The following is a 19043-nucleotide window of genomic DNA, read 5'->3' as shown; positions in this document are numbered from 1 at the left end:
GCTTATATGGCACGGGGAATGTCTGCTTTCCCTTTCTGGACCGGGTTCTCTTCCTCCAACTGAAAGTAGATCTACATGAGCTCCGAAGTCCTAAGGTTCTCACAAGTTAGGATTCTACAGTAAAATCCAAAAGTGAAAGCCAGCCGTCAGCATTCCTCCGAGTTATGGTTCCGGGGCAAGGTTCCTTCTCAGACTTTTCCACTCGTCAAGGACAGAGTCTCCTGAAAGGCTGGTCAGGTTTATAGAAAAACCTCACTTTCCCTTTTAATTAAAAACATTTACGGATTGAGTTTCAGTATTGCGTGGAGGTCAGAGGACAACTTGGGGAGGGTCTCTCCTTCCACCATGTGGGTCTCAGGTATGAAATTCAGGTCATCAGGCTCGGAAGCAAGAATCTTAACCAGGTGAACCATATTGCTGATCCAGTCTTACTTGGATCTCTGGATTTCTGGTTCTGCCTCAATAACTTTTGACGACTTTGGGGAAATTTTTCTCCAGGGCTATGGAGCAGAAAAGTCCCTATTACTCAGAAGCAGCTCAAAGACCTGGGCAGTGACTTGGAGAATTTCCTCAAGCTTCGGGTTCACCTCCAGAGCTGGGTAAAGGACAGGGCTCTGAGGTGCTAGAGGGGTTGGGAGTAGCTCGCTATGATGAGTTCTTGAAGGGACAGCCATAGCACGAGCAACACCTCAGAGCATCACTGGGCGGGGACACAAGCGTGAATGAATGAATGAGAAAATGAATGAGGAAACCTCTTTGCACTCTTTAATGCGCTCATACTAGGAATTAACCCCCAGTCTCCGTTTTACATCCCGTCCTTAATAAAACTCTTCAACCCTTTTTTGAGACGCGAATAATTCTAAAGAACCAGTAAAAGGTGGAAGAAGACATAGGCTACCCCTTCCCCTCCCAAGTCCCTTCTTCCTCCTCCCCCTAACGTGGGTGGCGGCGCAGGCTGCTCAAATTCAGTTTTTCCTGTTGGGGATCCACCCCGGAGTGCCAGGCACTGTTCCTGCCCTGAAGTTGGCCGGTACGGTGTTCAGTGGGGTTAACGGGTGTCTCGGATCTAGCGCAGGTGAGGTCACGTCTCTCGTCCCACACCTCCAGCGTCTCGGGGTTGGCGCAAGCTCGTTCAGGACACCCCGGTGGGCGAGCGCGAAGTGCAGGCGGGCTGTCCCACAGCCACTCCAGACCACCTGTAGAGCGCGCGTGTCAACTCCTTTGTCCTCAGAGCCACTTCGACGGGAGCGTCTGTGAGCGAGGCGCTTCCCTCTGGATGCTAACGGGTCTTCCTTCCAGTTCTCCAGCCCCCCCTCCCGGCCCTCCTCCCTTCTCCCACCCCAAGGTAGCAGCTCCCGGAGCCCCGAGCTCGAAGCGAGCCGCCTCCTCACTTCTCATTGGCTGAGAGCGTCGGGAAAGCAGTCACGTGGGCGCGCGCCCGGCCAGCTCCAGGGCCGCCATCTTGGCGGAAAGTTTAGGGGGAGAGCGACTGGGGGGCGCGGAAGGAGGCGAGGTTCCGGGGGTGGGGCGGCCCAGAGGCAAACGGGCGAGCAGGGCGGCGGGCCGCGGCGAGCGGGGCAGGCGGCGGCTGCGGCGACCGAGGCGGGGGGGTGCGGCAGCCGCGGGGAGCTCCTCCCCCGTCCCCTCACCCCCTCAGCTGAGCTCGAGCCGGGGCGGGGCGGGGTACGTGGAGCGGGGCCGGGCCGGGAGCTGCTGCGAGTCCGGCCCGAGCGCACCCGGGGCGCCAGCGCTCGCCGGCTTGCGGGAACTTTGCGGCGGCGCCGCAGGTGTGGGGGCCGCGGAGAGGTGCATGAGCGGCGCGAGGGCGGCGCGGAGAGCGGCGGCTGTCCGGTCCGGCGTCTGCTGGAGTCGCCGGGAGGAGGCGAGCGACGAGCCAGGCAAGCGAGAGGAGGGGGCCCGAGCGGGGCGGGGGAGCAGCCGGGCGCTCGCTCGCTCGTTCGTTTGCTCGCTCGCCCGGGCGCTGCGCGGCTGCTCCCGGGCCGGCCAGCGGCAGCAGGTGGGGAGCGTGGCTAGCACGCCGCGGCGGCGACGGTGGCCCCGCTCCTCTTCAGGTGCGCCCTGCGGAGGGGGAAGCTTTGGCGGAACATTCCGGAGCGGGCTTGGGTCTGCTCCTGATTTGTGTGGGGTGTGAGTGGGCGGGGGAGGATACTGACCCCTGGGAACCAGCTTGCTGCTTTGGCTGCCACTCCTGGGCTTTAAGGCTCTTGCCTTTCGCTTGGGAAAACTTTGGAAGGTGAGCACTTACACCCAGGTTGGAGTTTTTCCGAGTCGAAAGTTGAGGGGTTGGGGGGGGGTACTATTGGATCCACGATTCTCTTTGCTTTAGTTCAAGTTTTCCTTTCTGTTTTGTGTTTTTAGAGGTGTGTGCCTTCTTCTTGATTCTGGAGAAAAATGCCGGTCCGGAAGCAAGGTGAGTTTTTATTTTGGAACCGGTTTGTGGCTGTCACTCGTTGTAACATCTACCAGTGTTGTGATTACTGTTTTGGAAAGGTTTGTGTAACTGCTGAGTCGGCAGGGTCCCAACCTTTATTGCTTATGGTCTCATTTCAAAAGGTGGAAACACGCAGAAGTTTGTTAAACTCACCTTCTTGACATCTCTAGTGGTTACAGAAACAGTTCATCCCTACCACGTCTTTTTAAAACTTCGTTGCTTCAGTATTTCACTTTATCCTTTAACTCAGCACTATTTTGTGAGCAGCTGTGGGATACTAAGGACTGATGTTTAGAAACACTTAAAATTTGGGTTAGACAACAAATCGAAGATAACTTGTTCTTGTCTGCTAGGCAGTCTAAAACTAAGTTGCCATTGCTTTAATTAGATGGTCTTCTACTCTTGGAAGCTATCAGTCCACAGTTACCACAGAGCCCCTTATCTTCCTTCTTTTCTCTACTGTGATGTAAAAGCATTTACAGTATTTGTCTTAGTAGGGAATGGGGACATGAATGTGGTGACTGTAGTAGTTGGCTTGGAGGGACTTTCAGGGAACCCCTTAGATGTTTTGTAGCTGTAGTATGTGCTCCTTTCTTGTACACATGCAGATACACAAAGACACACAATACGTCCCTGAAATTTTAACCATCCTTGTCTTTTCAGATACCCAGAGAGCATTGCATCTGTTGGAAGAATATCGATCGAAACTAAGCCAGACTGAAGATAGACAGCTCAGAAGTTCCATAGAGCGGGTTATTAACATATTTCAGAGCAACCTCTTTCAAGCTTTAATAGGTGGGAGTTAAAGCTTTTCATATTTGTGATCACTGCACTCAGGCATGATGCTTCTCTGTCACTTTAAACTCGAATGGCGCTGTGCTCGGTTCTCTGTGGGACAGAGCCATTAGCCCATCTTCTGATGAGTCTGGTTGTTCAGTTAGGTCACTGTTCTTTCTGAAATGTTTAATAGCCAGAAAACCTTACCAGCATGATTATTTGTGTGCAGTTGGGGAGCAGCAGTTCATGTCTTAGTGTTAGCTGATAAAGATGGGCGAGTTGCGGAAATGTGACATGTGTTAGGAGCACCCCAGGTCATGCCTGTGCTACTGTCCGTGTGTTTCTCTATTTGACTTGCGTTGCCCTAGACTCTTGAAAGCGTTTGGAGGGTTCTGCTGTGTTTGAGAGTACTCATCTCTGTTAAACTTGGCATTTGTGGAATATGAATTTTAGGCCTGGGAAGCAATGTCAGAGATGATATTGTCTAATAATTGCCTTATTCTACAGATAATACTGTTGCAGTCTGTTCTTTCTTGTATCTTAAGTATGAGATAGTTCAATGATTTGAAGAATTGGACAAATAGTCCAGAGTTCTGAATATAGTTCCTGACGCTGTCAGTGATTAAATATCAGAAAATTCATTGACTGTAGAATGTGGTTGTAAACTGAAGCAGTGGACTTTTGATACCTTATAAAATAGGGTAGGTCCTTTTTAAAAATGAAATTTTTTGTTTTCCATACAATCCCCAATATAAGAAACAAGTTGGTGTGTCTGACACCTTGCTTTATATACTTCACAGGCTTGCAAACTTCTGTGCCAGAGTAGTTATTGCTTCCAGGATTAAGGATAATATTTTTTAAAAAATTAAGTATCAGCTGTGTAACAAGTTCATATAAGACATAGTCTTTCTTATATTATGTTCATTTTCTTAGTAACTCTCCAGCAGATGGGCCTAATTTATGTGTGTGGTGTGTGTGTGTATGTATGTATATATAGATATTGATAGATAAATTATTGGTGTAATTTGGACACTTTTCAATGTGTTCCTTGTCAAATAACTTAGGTTGATGTTTTTTTACTAAGTTTTAGAATTAGACATATATAAGAGACTTGATAGACCTTAAAACTTTTTAATAAAATTTAGTGTTACTACAGACTTGAAAACATGCATTAAGAATAAAGAGAGAATGAATGGTCCTATATCTGTCACCCATCTTTGGAAATTATCAGCATTTTCATAAGCTATAGTAGACATTTTTGCATTTATGTATCTAAGCCATGAAGTTTAAGTTCCAAATGGGGGGGGACACAAATGAGGAAGAGAAAAGTAAATTTTTAGTTGTTAGGTTTTCTAGATCCACATTAAACCTAGAAATTTTTATTTAGTAGAGACACTTTAGAGAAAAACAGTATGACTTGTATGTCCTCATTTCATACACATGTATATGTAGTCTTATTGTGTAGGGAAGCTGTAACTTAAGAAAACTAAGTGGTTAGTAAAGTAAATAGAACCAACCCTTCCCATGTCGGACTTGCTGTTTTGAGGCAATTGTTGCATATTCTTCCTTGCCTGCTTTAAATGTTCATTCATATATGCATAATTGAGTTTTGATAACTTTCTATTTAAGTTTGTGCTAGAGAATTTTCTTCGTCTTTATAATTTTGTTATTTAATGAACTTTGTTGTTTGGGCTTATTTGTATTTTAGTGTTTAATAGTTATGTGCTATCAAATTTTAGTGGAACAAAAGTAACATATTTTAGGCATTTTGAAATAGATGTTTTGGTAGTGATTTTTCTATATTTATGTATTATAATTGAGTTGATAGTTCTTCTGCACTAATATAGTCATTCTTTGGTACATATTATAATTTTATCACTTGATGATGAGGCAGAAAGATCAAGAATTCCAGGCCAACCTGGGCTAAATAGTTTAAGGGGAGTCTGAGCTACATAGAAATTTTCTGAAAAATGAATAAACAAAAAACAATACCACAAAACATATGTTGCTCCTCATTCTGAAGCTTTATAAGCTGTTAAGATTTTTTTCTTTACATCTTTGAAGTAGTGTTACATTATATTTCAGCTGGTAAATTGCCCTATGTCCAATTTCATAAAAAGTGTGGATTGCCTGCTTTTCCTTCAGTGACAGCACTTTTATTTTCTGAGGTGCCTGTAGATGGATAGCTAGATTTAAAGGAGACATAGGCTCAATGACCTAAGCTAGCAAAAAGTCATTTGATAGTTAGGTTCTTTTTTGTTGTGGTTGTTGTTTTTCAAGTCGGGGGTTTCTCTCTGGAGCCCTGTCTGTCCTGGAACTCCCTCTGTAGACCAGGCTGTCCTCAAACTCACAAAGATCCACCTGCCTCTGCCTCCTGAGTGTTGGTATTAAAGACATGCATGACACCACCACCCTGAGGCAGTTAGGTTTTTGACTGTAGTTTAGAACACATTTTCTTACGTTTTAGTGAATTACCTGTTTGGTTTTTTGGCAGTAGGCTTGTTGTATGCCAAGTGTTTTTCTAATTTCATTAGTATTATTTATTGATTTTTTTGAAGTAATAGTATTGACTATTTTCGTGCAATTAAAAGTCTGTATGAGGCTGTGGGGTTTGTTGGTGTGGAAATGCTCTCTTTCCCTCTGGTTGATATAAACATTAGCTTTCTGATACTTTGGGGTTGTTTGAAAGGACAAACTACATTGTATTTATTCTGTGATACCATTTAAAATTTTATTTTTATTGAGAGAACGTGTGTGTGTCTGTGTGTGTACACGTGTACTCACATGTGAACACACGTGCCGCTTATGTTAAAGAGTAACTTTTGAAATTCATTCTCTCCTTCGATCATATAGGACCTGGGAGTTGAACTCAGGTCATCAGTGTTGGTGGCATGCACCATTATGTGCTGAACTATCTTACTGGCCCCCATTTAAAAAACATTTTAATATGTCTGAAATTGAGTAGCATCTTTTATACATGCTATATCCTTCCCTCTTTCCCTTCTGTGCCGCCCAGGCAGGCTCTGGAGTGCTGGGATTCAGATTGGAGCCATCACATCTGACTTATATGTGCTATTACTAATTGGTTGTTTGGTTGTGGACTTAAATTTTTTTTTAATTTCTGCTGTGAAATAGTGGTGTAACTTATAATTGGCAATATTTTCAATTTAATAAAATGTAGGAAATGTTCTGGTGATTAAGTAGTATCCTTAAATAATTTGAAAATTCTTGAAAAGCGGTCAAATTTTTATTAACTTTTTAGTTTCAGGGAGGTTCTTTGTTTTTTGAAGACAAGGTCTCACTATGTAACCTTGGCTGCTGGCATAGATCAGGCTGCCCTCAAATTCATAGAGATCTACCTGTCTCTGCCCTCAGTGCTGGGTTTAAAGGTATGTGCCACCATGACTGACTTCAGCTTTCTTTGTAGTCAAATATTTAAAATTATACAAAAAAGTACATTATCTTCACATTTGTTTAGACTTTAGACCCAAACATATCTGGTGATAATTTTTGTATTAATGAGAAGTAATATCATCCTTTTGTCATTCATTCAAGAAGTCTTTGAAAACGTAATATATTTTATATTCCCATATAAAGTATTGCTTTTTAAAGTTTGCTGAATTAGATAGACTTGATATGGTTTGATTATATCAGAATCCAGATAACTCAGATTCTTAGTGATTTCAAGTCATTTTTAAGGTGTCTGGCATTCAGGGTTACCCTGGGAGTCCATGGAGGTGGAGACCATACAAGTCTACCCTTGTAGCTCTTCCTTCCTTCCTTCCTTCCTTCCTTCCTTCCTTCCTTCCTTCCTTCCTTCCTTCCTTCCTTCCTTCCTTTTTTTTTCGAGACAGGGTTTCTCTGTGTAGTCTGACTGTTTTGGAGCTCGCTCTATAGACCAGGCTGGCCCCGAACTCAAAGAGCTCCACCTCCCTCTTCTGGGATTAAAGGCATGAACCACCATTGTCACCAGCTGCCTGGTCAATAGCTGTTTAACACATCTGTTTATCTTATGCACAGGATTCTGGTTTCAAGATATGTCTTTAGATACTTGAGCAAATTTGGTCATGTGATTTGCATGTTTTTATTTTATCTGCAATAAATAGCAAGCTTTAATTTTATTTAAGGGAAGGCATACTACAGACTAAACTCACACTAAGTAAGCACTCTACTATTGGGATACACTCCCAGTGTCCCCAAGCTTTTGTTTGTTTGTTTTACTTATTTTTAATTTTTTACATATATACAGTTCATACCACTTATTCTTTCCCCTTCAACTTACCCTGGATCACCCCATCTTCTTGCTGTCTTTTTTTCCCAGTAAGTCACTGAGTTCAGTTAATACTGCTTATATGTGCATGGGCAACATATCCGTGGCCACACACACAATCACACAAAGAAAATGATTCTCTCCCAGCAACCATTCACTGCCAGTAGCTTTCCAGCTAGCTGTGGGCTCTTAAACCCCTTGTCGATACGTCCTGGAATTCTACCAGCTTACCTTGTGTAGGTCTTGTGCAGGCAGCTATAGCAGCTGTGAGCTCATGCATGCACTGGCCATACCCTGTCCAGAAGACAGCACTCACAGCATTGCCACCTCCTCTTCTTTCTTTCCCTCTTCTGCAGTGTTCTCCGAGCCTTGGTGGGAAAGGACCTGTTGATAGAGAGATCCTATGTAGGGCTAAGCATCCATAGTCTCTTATTCTGAGCATTTGATTAATAATGAGCCTCTGCATTAAGTACTGCCCGCTGTAAAAAGAAACCTCTGGCCAAGGTTAAGAGCCACACAGACCAGGGCCAGGGTAACTGTGCATGTGGAGAGGCTGTAGTGAACCTGTTATAAGTTTCAAATTTAAGCTGCACTGTGGTAGTGCACGCCTTTAATCCCAGGACTTGGGAGGCAGAGGCAGGTGGATCTCTGTAAATTTGAGGTCAGCCTGGTCTACAAAGCAAGTTCCAGGAAGGCTCCAAAGCTACACAGAGAAACCCTGTCTCAAAACAAAAGTTAAATTTTAATGTGTATATTTGAGGTTTACAAAATGATGTTGATAGATAGATAGAAAAATTAACAATTAGTGTATCATCTTGCATACTTTTATTTTTAGTCAAAAGCAGCTAAAATCTGCTTACTCTAACAAAAATCCCTAATACTGTACATTTTGTTGGCCTTAGTCCTTATGTTGAAGATTAGATTTCTAAATTTGTTTATCAAAAATACTCTATACATTTTAACCTCTTTTCCTAGGCCTCCTTCACTCACAGATTCATCCCAGTTTCCATATTTGAGCTTTACTTTCTTACTTAAGCATTCAACACATAAGTGAAATCATGCAGTGTTTTTATGTGTCCAGTTTATTTTATTTAGCACGGTATCTCTGGGTTCATTCATGTTGTAATAGATGAAACTTTTGTTACAGAATGAATTTGTGTGTTTGCATGTATGTATATGTGTGCATATATGCACACAAGCACATTTTTAAAGCTTTTGGTCCATTCATGGACATTTTGTTTCTGTGTCTCACGCTTAGTGATGCTACAGTGAACATGGGTGTGGACATATCCTTACAAGCTGGTGGTTTTACCTCCTTTGGATATATCTGTCTCCAAAAGTGGGGTTCCTGTATTCTATGGTAGTTCTATTTTTAATTTATTTGGGAAGTTAATATTGTTTTTCATAATGGCTTCAGATCTGAATTCCTACCACTAGTGTAACATGGTTCTCTTTTTATCCTTGCCACCATTTGTTATCTTTTGTTTTTGTGATGATAGACATCCTTATAAGTGCAAGATGTTGTCTCATAATGGCTTTAAATGGGTTTGAGCTCCTTTCTATCATCCCCCTTTGTCACTTTTATGTCTGTGGAAAAAAATATGTTTAGATCTTCTGATTCCTTTTAATTGAAGCTTTTTTGTTGTTGTTTTTCCTAGCCAAGACCTCAAATAACCCATGAAAACTGTTGCTGGGAATGATATAAAAAGTAATAATTGCTATATTTCAAATATTTTATTTAGTCCTCAGTCCTGTGAGGTATAGTCACCAATTTTAGGTGATTTTTATCATTTTATAGATAGTCTGAGGCACTAAGAAATAGCTATTTTTTTTTGCCCATGGAACCCTAGATACTAAGTTGTTCTAATTTGAATCCAGAACATATTCTACTTCATTAATTAAAATATTCCTTATCATTATATTCATTGTCATTATGTTAAATGCAATAACCATAATAAGAATTTAAGACTTGCTGGTCTGTAGGGCAATGGCTATTTATTTATTTTTAAAGTATCATTTTCAAGGAGAATGTTTATAATGATGTTGATTTTATAACCAGAATTTGAGAACTCAGCACTCTCTGTAAGTAAAATGTCAAAATTGTGTTTTTTAAAAAGTTATAAGTTTTACATTTTAGCCTTTTATTAACTTATATTTATAAGTGTATATGGGTAGATTTGAGTAGGAAAATATAATAGGATATGGAGTAGACTGAAGTTAAAGAGAATTTTATTTACTTTTCATGTAGTGGTTTTGATGTAATCAGATTGTTTATTTGCCTACTCCAGTGCTACAACATTATTTTGATTTTGCTGGAGCTGGATGAATTTTCTTTTGAACCTTGGGATAGCAAAGCTGTAAAAGCATCTGTAACTACTTGTAAGCTATTTCATTTGTGCAGTATGGAACCTTTCCTCTGTACAGGAAAAAGGCCATGGCTGGAGAGTACTTTAGTTGTCATTTCTCCACTCTCTAATCTGGGGCCCTTTCTCCAGCTTTCCTGTATGTTTTTTATGATCTCAGAGAGAGTGGGGAGGGGAGGGAGAGAGAGTGAGCTAAGAACAGAGAGAGACAGTTACTAAGCAAGCATTCTACCTCTGAGCTATATTCATAATTCTTCTAAAACTTTTTAACTTATTAAAAAGCTATGTTTACCAGGATGACCCCTGAAGTTGCTCTGTAGCCCAGGCAGACCCTGAACTTGAGTTCTTCCTGCCTCCATATGTCCCAAGGAGCTCCAACATTGACCTTTGAACAATACTATTATCCCCCCTTGACGCCCTCTTTTAAAATTTTTACTTTTGTTTTATGGGTATTAATGTTTTCCCTGTATGAATGTATACCACATGCCTACAGTGCCCATAGAAGCCTGAAGAGGGCATTAGATCACCTGGAACTGGAGTTAACCACAGTTGTGAACTCCCATATGGGTGCTGAGAACTGAACTTGGGTCCTCTGGAAGAGCAGCCAGTACTTTTAATTGCTGAGCTGTCTCTCCAGCTCCTGCTTTTATGCTTTTATGTGATATTTTTCAATTTGGGGTTTATCTGATGTTTGCTTGTAATTACATTCAGATGTTGTATTCTTGGCTTAGGATTCTGTATATCCAAAAGTATGCAGTGTTGTCTTCCCTTCCTTGTTAACATCAAGTTTGATCACCTAGTTATATATTATCTGATTTCTTTCTAGTAACTCTTTCCCCTTGCACTTATATGTGGAGGAGACACTTTAATATCACTTATGTACCTTACTCTTGAGCTAAATCATGAATAATTCTTGTTTGAAGTAATTGTTACTGTGGTTGTTGAAAAGTGTTAGTTACATATTAGCAAAACTTCTGCATTTTCCATTTTACACTTGACTTTTTTTTAAGATTTATTTATTTATTTATACAGTATCGTGCCTATAGACCAGAAGAAGGCACCAGATCTCATTATAGGTGGTTGTGAGCCACCATGGGTTGCTGGGAATTGAACTCAGGACCTCTGGAAGAACAGTCAGTGCTCTTAACCATTGAGCCATCTCTCCAGCCCCTTGACTTTTTTTTTTTTCCCCTTCTGTCTTTTGGTTTTTGGGACAGGGTTTCTCTGTGTAGTTCTGGCTGTCCTAAAACCCACTCTGTAGGTCAGGCTGACCTCGAACTCAAGAGATCTGACTGCCTCTGCCTACCGAATCCTGGGATTAAAGGTGTGTGCCACCACCGCCTGACGACACTTGACATTTTATTTTAATCAAAAGCCCTCTGTGCTTGTCTACCATGAACTTTGCAGTTATGTTTTGTTCAGTGGTTATCACTTTTTGCCCTAATGATTTTGATGTTTAAGCTGTCTCAAATTTAGCCCAGGGGTAGTGTTCTTAAGTTTTCTCTTGCGTTTTTATGATGTGTCTCATTTCTTCAGCACTGTACTGATTTTTTGGCATAAGATGCTGCTTCAAGTTCCTTTAAAAGGAGTGTTCATAGGTTAGTCAAATGATGTCTAAACTCGGAGATAACTTAATGTACTAATTTAACATCTACCATGTTTCCAGTGTGTGAAATACAAATTGCTTGAGATATGTAAATTTTGTAGGATATTGTTTTTTGGAGATCCAGATAGTGTTTAGTGTACATTGATTTAGAAGTGAGCGGAGTATCTTTGACGCTTACATTTTGCTGTTAGATGAACTGATAGATGTTTTTCCCTCTGCAGTGTTGTATGTCATTGTCATTCTCTCTAGTGATCTTCCCTGTAGCCCTCCAAAATGGAATCTGTTACAAAGATAGTACATGTTCCCTCTAAGACATTTAAGGTCAGACAACTATAGCTTTTGTACAATACAAGTAAATATTATCTCGTGTATCATTCTGTACATACACTTTGATTTTATAAAACATCTTACACAAACAGTCAAACTTTTTTCCTATGTGAGAACTGATTGCTTAAAGTTGTCCTATAAGAAGAGACTGGAGAGATGGCTCTGCTTTTAGAGCACATGCTACTTTTGCCAAGCACTTATCTTAAGTTCCCAGCACCTACATCATTAAAGGTGTGTACCACCACCTCCTGGCAAAAATAAATTTTAAAACTTACAAAGTTATTATAAGGTGAAAAGCTAAAGATATATCTAGTTAAAATAACCCCAGAAAATCTTTCAGAAATTTAGTACTATTGCTTATTGACTAAAATGTTGTTTGTGTTTTCTCTGTGGCATAATGTTTGAATTTCTTCGGTTGATACTAGATGAAATAGTTGGCTTAAGTGACTAGTACTGAAAAGAATTAAAGAATTACACTACATAGTGAGATACAGTAGGAAGCTCACACTGTAAGAGGCACTCGGAAACTAAGACTATCCTGGAGTAGATTTCTGAATGTGTGTGTGTGTGTGTGTTATTTGGTAGGCTGACAGGTAGAACCTGCTTCTGTGTATGTTTGAGGCTACTGCAGTTGAATTTGTATAAATGTGTAACTTTTCTACATTTTAAATGACTGTTTATATAACAAATTTTTCTGTTAATGGTTTACCAGGAATTAGGTTTTTAAATCAATTTTTATACAAATTGATAAACATTATATTCATAAGGCATACAAATATGCACATCGCCCACATGTGTGGGTTGTTGTTTTGTATTCTTTATTATATCCATTGGATAAATTGCCAAATGTTAATTACTAGGTGAACAGGGGTATACATTTTAAGGCTTTCCTTGTAGTTTGTGAAATCCTCTTACTAATGTTATATTAATGTAATATTTTAGGCAGTATATAGAAGAATGACTAGTTTGCTTTAAATAATGCAAAGTATGTCTTTTAATATCTCCTCATTTGTGGGATATTCTTTGGGTTATCTTGATGTTTTAATTTCTGAATTACCTGTTTATGTCATTGTACTTCCTCTTTTCCTTTACTTAAAGGTATGAAATTAACACTAGGCATATCATACCCTTGTTTGTTATGTGTTTTTAAACTTGGATTTTAAAAATGTATGTTCATTTATGGTTAGATTTGTCAGTAAAGAGGTGTTTTCTGCTTGTGGTATCATACCTGGAAAGACCGTCCTTTGTATTCTAATCCCCAAGATTATTATCTTAATCTATTGCCATCATTTATGAAAACATTCACCTATATTTCAAGACTTTATAAAACAGTTTAGCTTGTATGTTTAATCTCTAGCTGCATACATATATTTGTGTACAACACACATGCACTAAAAAAGTGCATTTTAGTAAATGTGAGGGTTTACAATGCTATAGCTACTTAATTGTGTATTTAAGTTTCTATTACTAAATATGTATTCAGATTTCCAAAACAATTGAAAGAGATAGGATGGCAACTGAAATTGTTTGAGCAAGGTAAAGGTTACACCACCAGAAATAAATTAACTATGAAGTTGACCATGTTGATTTTTTTTCTCAGTTTCAGTCTATGCATATGCTTCAATATTCAGTGTCAATAAGGACTTCTCATAATTTTATATATATACTATGAAAACATAATGTAACTCTAGAAAAAATAAATTATAACTAATGCTTCAAAAGTTGTATCCTTCAGTATATTTTCTCAGTACCACATTTACTACCTAGTGTAAAATAACAGTCCTTCAGTAAACCATTTATTTGAATTTTTACTTTGAAAATGTAAAGAAATTGGGGCTGGAGAGATGGCTCAGAGGTTAAGAGCATTGCCTGCTCTTCCAAAGGTCCTGAGTTCAATTCCCAGCAACCACATGGTGGCTCACAACCATCTGTAATGAGGTCTGGTGCCCTCTTCTGGCCTTCAGGCATACACACAGACAGAATATTGTATACAGAATAAATAAATAAATATTTAAAAAAAAAAAAAAGAAAATGTAAAGAAATTAAGTGAGTACAGTGGTAAAAATGATTAATAGATTAAGAATGATTCCAGACTTTCTTGAAGGTACTTCAGCCTAATCACTCAGGTATACATAACAATATTATTTAAATAACTGACTATATTTTTATTTATTGCTCTGAAATGGTGGTATATTTGCACAAAAAATAGAGAAGAATATTCAGGAATACTAAAATATGTCTTAGAGGAAACTATATGCTTAAATGAATCACAATTGAAAAACTTACTGGAATCTACTGGATTTGTCTTATCACATGTATTCCTGCTCTCTATTCATAGTCTGAAAGTGCTCTCCCTGATGTTAGACTAAACTGTTCCTGAAAGTGTAGTTCAAACAGAGTCTAAATCACAAAATCTTGAACATATGCATTAAATAAAATTAAAACAAAAGCATCAAGTTAGTCCTAGGAATCAGCAGAATCAGTCATGTTGACAGAGGTTTTTGTCCCACCTGGTCCTTCAGCCGTTCAGTCCCAAAGAAACACACAGAGGTTTACATTAATCATAAGCTGGTTGGCCTATTAGCTCAGGTTTCTTATTAACTATTATAACTTACATTAGCCCATTATTCTTGTCTGTGTTAGCCACATGGCTTGGTGCCTTTTATCAGCCAGGCATTCTCATCTTGCTTCCTCTGTAGATCTGGGTGAGGACTGCAGACTCAGCCTTTCCTCTTCCCAGAATTCTCTTGTTCTTGTCACCCCGCCTCTACTTCCTGCCTGGCTACTGGCCAATCAGCGTTTTATTAAAGCAATACAACTGATAAATCTTTACTGGGTGCAAGATCATTGCCCCACAGCAGTCATAAATATTTTAAAAAACATCAAAAATATGTTTTGAGGCCAGAGAGATGGTTCAGTAGGTAAAGATGCTTGTAGCACAAGCCTGATGACCTGAGTTCAATCCTCAGAACAGAGAAGAATTGACCCCTGAAAGTTGTTCACTGACTTCTGTGTCTACCCTGTGGCACACATGTGTCTGAACTCATATATACACATTACACACAAAGTTTATAAAAAAATTGGAATCATGTCACTTATTTCAGAAATCTTTATATAAAAGATTTCTATTACCTATGTTACTTTCTTAGTTTGATGACCCAGGAGGAGGAAATACAGCATTCCAGAAACAGCCTCAAAGTTAGGGATGCGAGGCAGGAAAGTAAGATGGAGAAGGATGGGTATTTTCAAATAGAAAATGAAACTTTACAGTTTTGGGTGATAACCTACATCATCCTAAACAGAAGACCCCACAAATTAATGTTTCTTAAGCTAAGAACTAAAGCTACTGCTGACTCAGGCTCTTTTAAACAATGATGGAGGAGTTAATTTCATTGGTTAAATAAAGAAACTGCCTTAGCCCTTTAATAGGACAGAAAATTAGGTAGGCGGAGTAGACAGAACAGGATGCTGGGAGAAAGAAGCCGAGTCAGGGAGTCGCCATGATTCTCTCTCTCCAGACAGACGCAGGTTAAGATCTTTCCTGGTAAGCCAGCTCGTGGGCTACACAGAATATTAGAAATGGGTTAGATCAGTATGTAAGAGCTAGCCAATAAGAGGCTGGAACTAATGGGCCAGGCAGGGTTCAAAAGAATACAGTTTCCGTGTAATTATTTCGGGGCATAAGCCATGCGGGCGGCCGGGTGCCGGGGACGCAGCCCTGCCGCTTTTATTACAACAAAACACAGACCTAGGAATATGCAATAATTTAACATAACAGAGGACCTTCCTGATCTATGAAAAAGTATTTTATTTGGTGGAACAGAATACTGACAAGTGATAGCCAGTAAGAAAATATTTGTGAAACATTTATCTGACAGAGAACTGGCACCCAAGTCCACCAAAACCATGTAGGATTTGACAAAAAAATCCACTGAAAGTAAGCAGAAGATACAGATATCTTACTAAAGTAGTCAGAAATAGCAAGTAATTATCTATCTAACTTCAAGTACCATAGGGCACTGCCAATGAAAATGACTACACTGAGTCATAGTCATAGTGTAAAAGTTCAAGCCAGCTTGTTGCCTGGTAGTAGTGGCACACATCTGAGGCAGGCAGATCTCTGAGTTTGAGGTCAGCTTGGTCTTCAGAGTGAGTTTAAGGTAGCCAGGGCTGCACAGAGAAACCCTGTCTCAGAATACCAAAAAAAAAAAAAAAAAAAAAAAAAAAAAAGTTCATGCCAACCCCAGCCTGGGATACAGAACAAAATTCTGTCTCAAAACCAAGCAAACAGAAACCTAGATAATGCCACATGGCTTTGAAAATGCTTAAAATCCAAAGCACCAATATGACTTCTTGATGGCAGTAACACACTGCCAGTAGGAATGTAGAACAACACAACCGCGTCAGAGGCCATTTGGGCAGTTTCTTTAAACTATTAACACCAGATTACCCAACAGTTACTTATGCTTCTTGACGAGTTTCAGCCCAGACGAGTTAAAAACCTAAACATAGCTTCCTTTTCTTGGGTTCCTGTCCACCATAATGTAAATAGTTTCTGCCAACACATTTCTATACCCATCAGTGTTCTACAACAAGCTCAGAAACACAGCCCAGTGACTATGGACTTGAACACCTTGGAGACCATGAGTTTCCTTAAAACAACACACACACACATTAAAATCAAGGTGTTGGGATGTAGCTCTGTGGTAAGAGTGTGGCATGAAGAAAATAACAAAACACCCTGCAAAAAATCTATAGTAGCTTTATTGATAATTGATATTGTAAAAGTTAGAAGGAGTCAGGATGTTCTTGAATAGGTAAGCAGGTAAAGTACAGTAGAACCATACAATAATGAGCATTAGCAGTAAAAGATAAAACTTAACATGTACCGGCAAGGGAGCAAAGCCAGTCTCCATAGACTAAGTACTTTGAGATAAAATCCTAAAACTTAGTTATTTGGTGAAAAAGGAGGGATGCATTTAAGGCTTCTGTCATGAACTGCTCATGCAAATGTTCTGTCAGTGTAATGTAGGAAGATTCCTAAAACTAGAGAGGTAACCAGAAGATCAGCAGTTTTCAGAATTTGAGGAATAGAGGAAATTGAATAGCTGGGCACACAGGATTTTTAAGGCCGTCTGTTCTTATGGTGTCACAACGACGGATCCATAGGTCAGAACAGCACATGTGCATATAAAATCAGTCAGTGCACAACACAAACTGAATCCTCATGCAAACTATGGTCTTCAGATAACGACAACGAACTAATAGCTTGTCAGTTTTAACAAATGTAGCATACTAACATGAGATGTTAAATGGGAATGAGAAGGTGAAGATACGGAAACTACTTTCTATTCGAGTTTTCTGTAAACACAAGTTTACTAATTTAAAAAAGATGGATGAAGATAATAAGTTTGTATTTTAAAATACAGCAATTTACTCTGTGTTAAAATAACTTCTAAATGTATGACAAGTTAAACTGTTTATGTATATCTACATACACTCACATTAATTAAATGAGGGCTCGCTTTGTATATGCTAGGCAAGTACTCTGTCGCTGAGTTACACCCCTACCTTTCCCTTCAGTTTTCTCAAAGACATTTCTGTCGTTGAGTTAAAAATATATATATTTATATATATAATATATATAAATAGTTTATAATTTATTATTTTTACATGTATGGGTATTTTGCCTGCATGTTTATGTACCATATGCATGCCAGGTGCCCACAGAGTCCAGAGAGGGCATCAGATCCTTAGGTATGGTATTACAGATGGTTATGAGCTACTGATGGTTATTTTGCCTTGTGGCCCACCACTTTCAACCAGGGTCACTCACATGGGCATGGATGTGAAGTTTTCCACTAGAGCATGGGTAATTTACCAGTGGCTATGTTGTCAAAGACAGTGACTTCTCCCAGCAGCCCCTCTGTGGCCATTAGCTCATCAAGGTGGAGCTCCATGATCCCCTTCCCCATCTGTGACTGTTTATGGGCTAGCCTTGTATAAGCACTATGTAGGCACCTGCCTCTGTTGTGAGTTCGTGTTTGCCACAGCTGTGCTGTGTCTGTAAAGAGAGCATTTCATAGCCTTACTCCTCATTACCAAACTCCTAACATTCTTTATTCTAGAACTCTTCTGATGTTTTTATTGTGGTAAAGTATATACAATATAAAATTTAGCACCCTAATTTTTAATTATTTTCAACTCAAACAGAAGTTCTCTTTTGAGTAATAATTATGTCTCAACAACAAACAGAAATATCTAGATCGTGCCACATGCCTGTTAAAATGTAGTAATTCTCCTCCACCTCTCTCCCCTCTACTCTTAGTGATTTTACTTTTTGTGTCTGAATTTGATATTCTGGATACTTGATGTAAATGAAATGTATTTGTCCTTTCATGTCTGACTTATTTCACTTAGGATTTATCCATCTATATAGAATGCTTTAAGAATTTAATTCCTTTTCAAAAGTAAATGATATTTTTTGTACATTCATACTGTATTTTATTTCGTCAGTTTTGGAGGGTAGTTGAATTATCACCTCTCAGCTTCTTTTCTGTAGTGACCATTGGTGTACAGATCTGTTAATACAGTTCAGCCCCTCCTCTCTTCCTCTCCTTTCTGCTTTGCTCTGTACGCCAGGCTGTGGGATTGCTGGATTGCACGGCAGTTCTGTGTTTTACACTTTGAGAAGCCACCCTTCCACTTTCAGTAGCCGTTTCACCATTTTACACTCTCATGAGTGAAGAAGGGTTCTGATTTCTTCATATCCTCTTTATACTTGCTTTCTATTTCTGTTTTGTTTTCAAAACAGGATCTCTCTGTGTAGCCCTGGATGTTCTAGAACTCACTCTGTAGACCAGGCTGGTCTTGAACTCACAGAGGTTCACCTGCCTCTGGCTCCCAAGTGCTGCGATTAAAGGCGTGAGCCACCATTGCCCGGCATCTGGCAATATTTTTTTAAGGACTTACTGTTTTCATTTTATTTATAAGAGTGTTTTATCAGCCTGTATGTATTTGCCTGGGCTGTGAAGAGGCCATAAGGTGATGGATGCTAGATCCTCTGTAACTGGGGTTAAGGACTGTCCTCTACTAGAGCCATCTTAGCCTTGTGTCCATCTTTCCAGCCTAGTAATAATTTTAACAGCTGGTGAGATGGGTCGATTTTATCATTAGTGTACTAATGTTATTTTTTAACTAGTACTTTGATTTTTAAAATCGTGCTAGTTATTAAAACTTAAGATAGAA

The 19043-nt window shown here is 39.6% G+C and overlaps 1 protein-coding gene across 14 annotated transcripts in view; it reads left to right on the top strand.

The window, feature by feature from the left end:
* Nucleotides 1-1760: 1760 nt before the first annotated feature.
* Dlg1 (discs large MAGUK scaffold protein 1) overlaps nt 1761-19043 on the top strand; it is a 197447-nt gene continuing 180164 nt past the window's right edge. For all 14 annotated transcript variants that reach the window (XM_057764321.1, XM_057764320.1, XM_057764319.1 and 11 more), the window contains exons 1-3: nt 1761-1898; nt 2380-2431; nt 3116-3247. In XM_057764321.1, coding sequence (XP_057620304.1) covers nt 2413-2431; nt 3116-3247 — 151 coding nt within the window. In that variant the 5' untranslated portion in view covers nt 1761-1898; nt 2380-2412. The remainder of the gene's footprint in view (nt 1899-2379; nt 2432-3115; nt 3248-19043) is intronic.

Source organism: Chionomys nivalis, chromosome 3 (assembly GCF_950005125.1).
Source record: "Chionomys nivalis chromosome 3, mChiNiv1.1, whole genome shotgun sequence".
NCBI classification, from domain to species: Eukaryota; Metazoa; Chordata; class Mammalia; order Rodentia; family Cricetidae; genus Chionomys; species Chionomys nivalis.
Note: the sequence above shows the minus strand (reverse complement) of the source record. Positions and strands in the feature narration are given on the sequence as shown.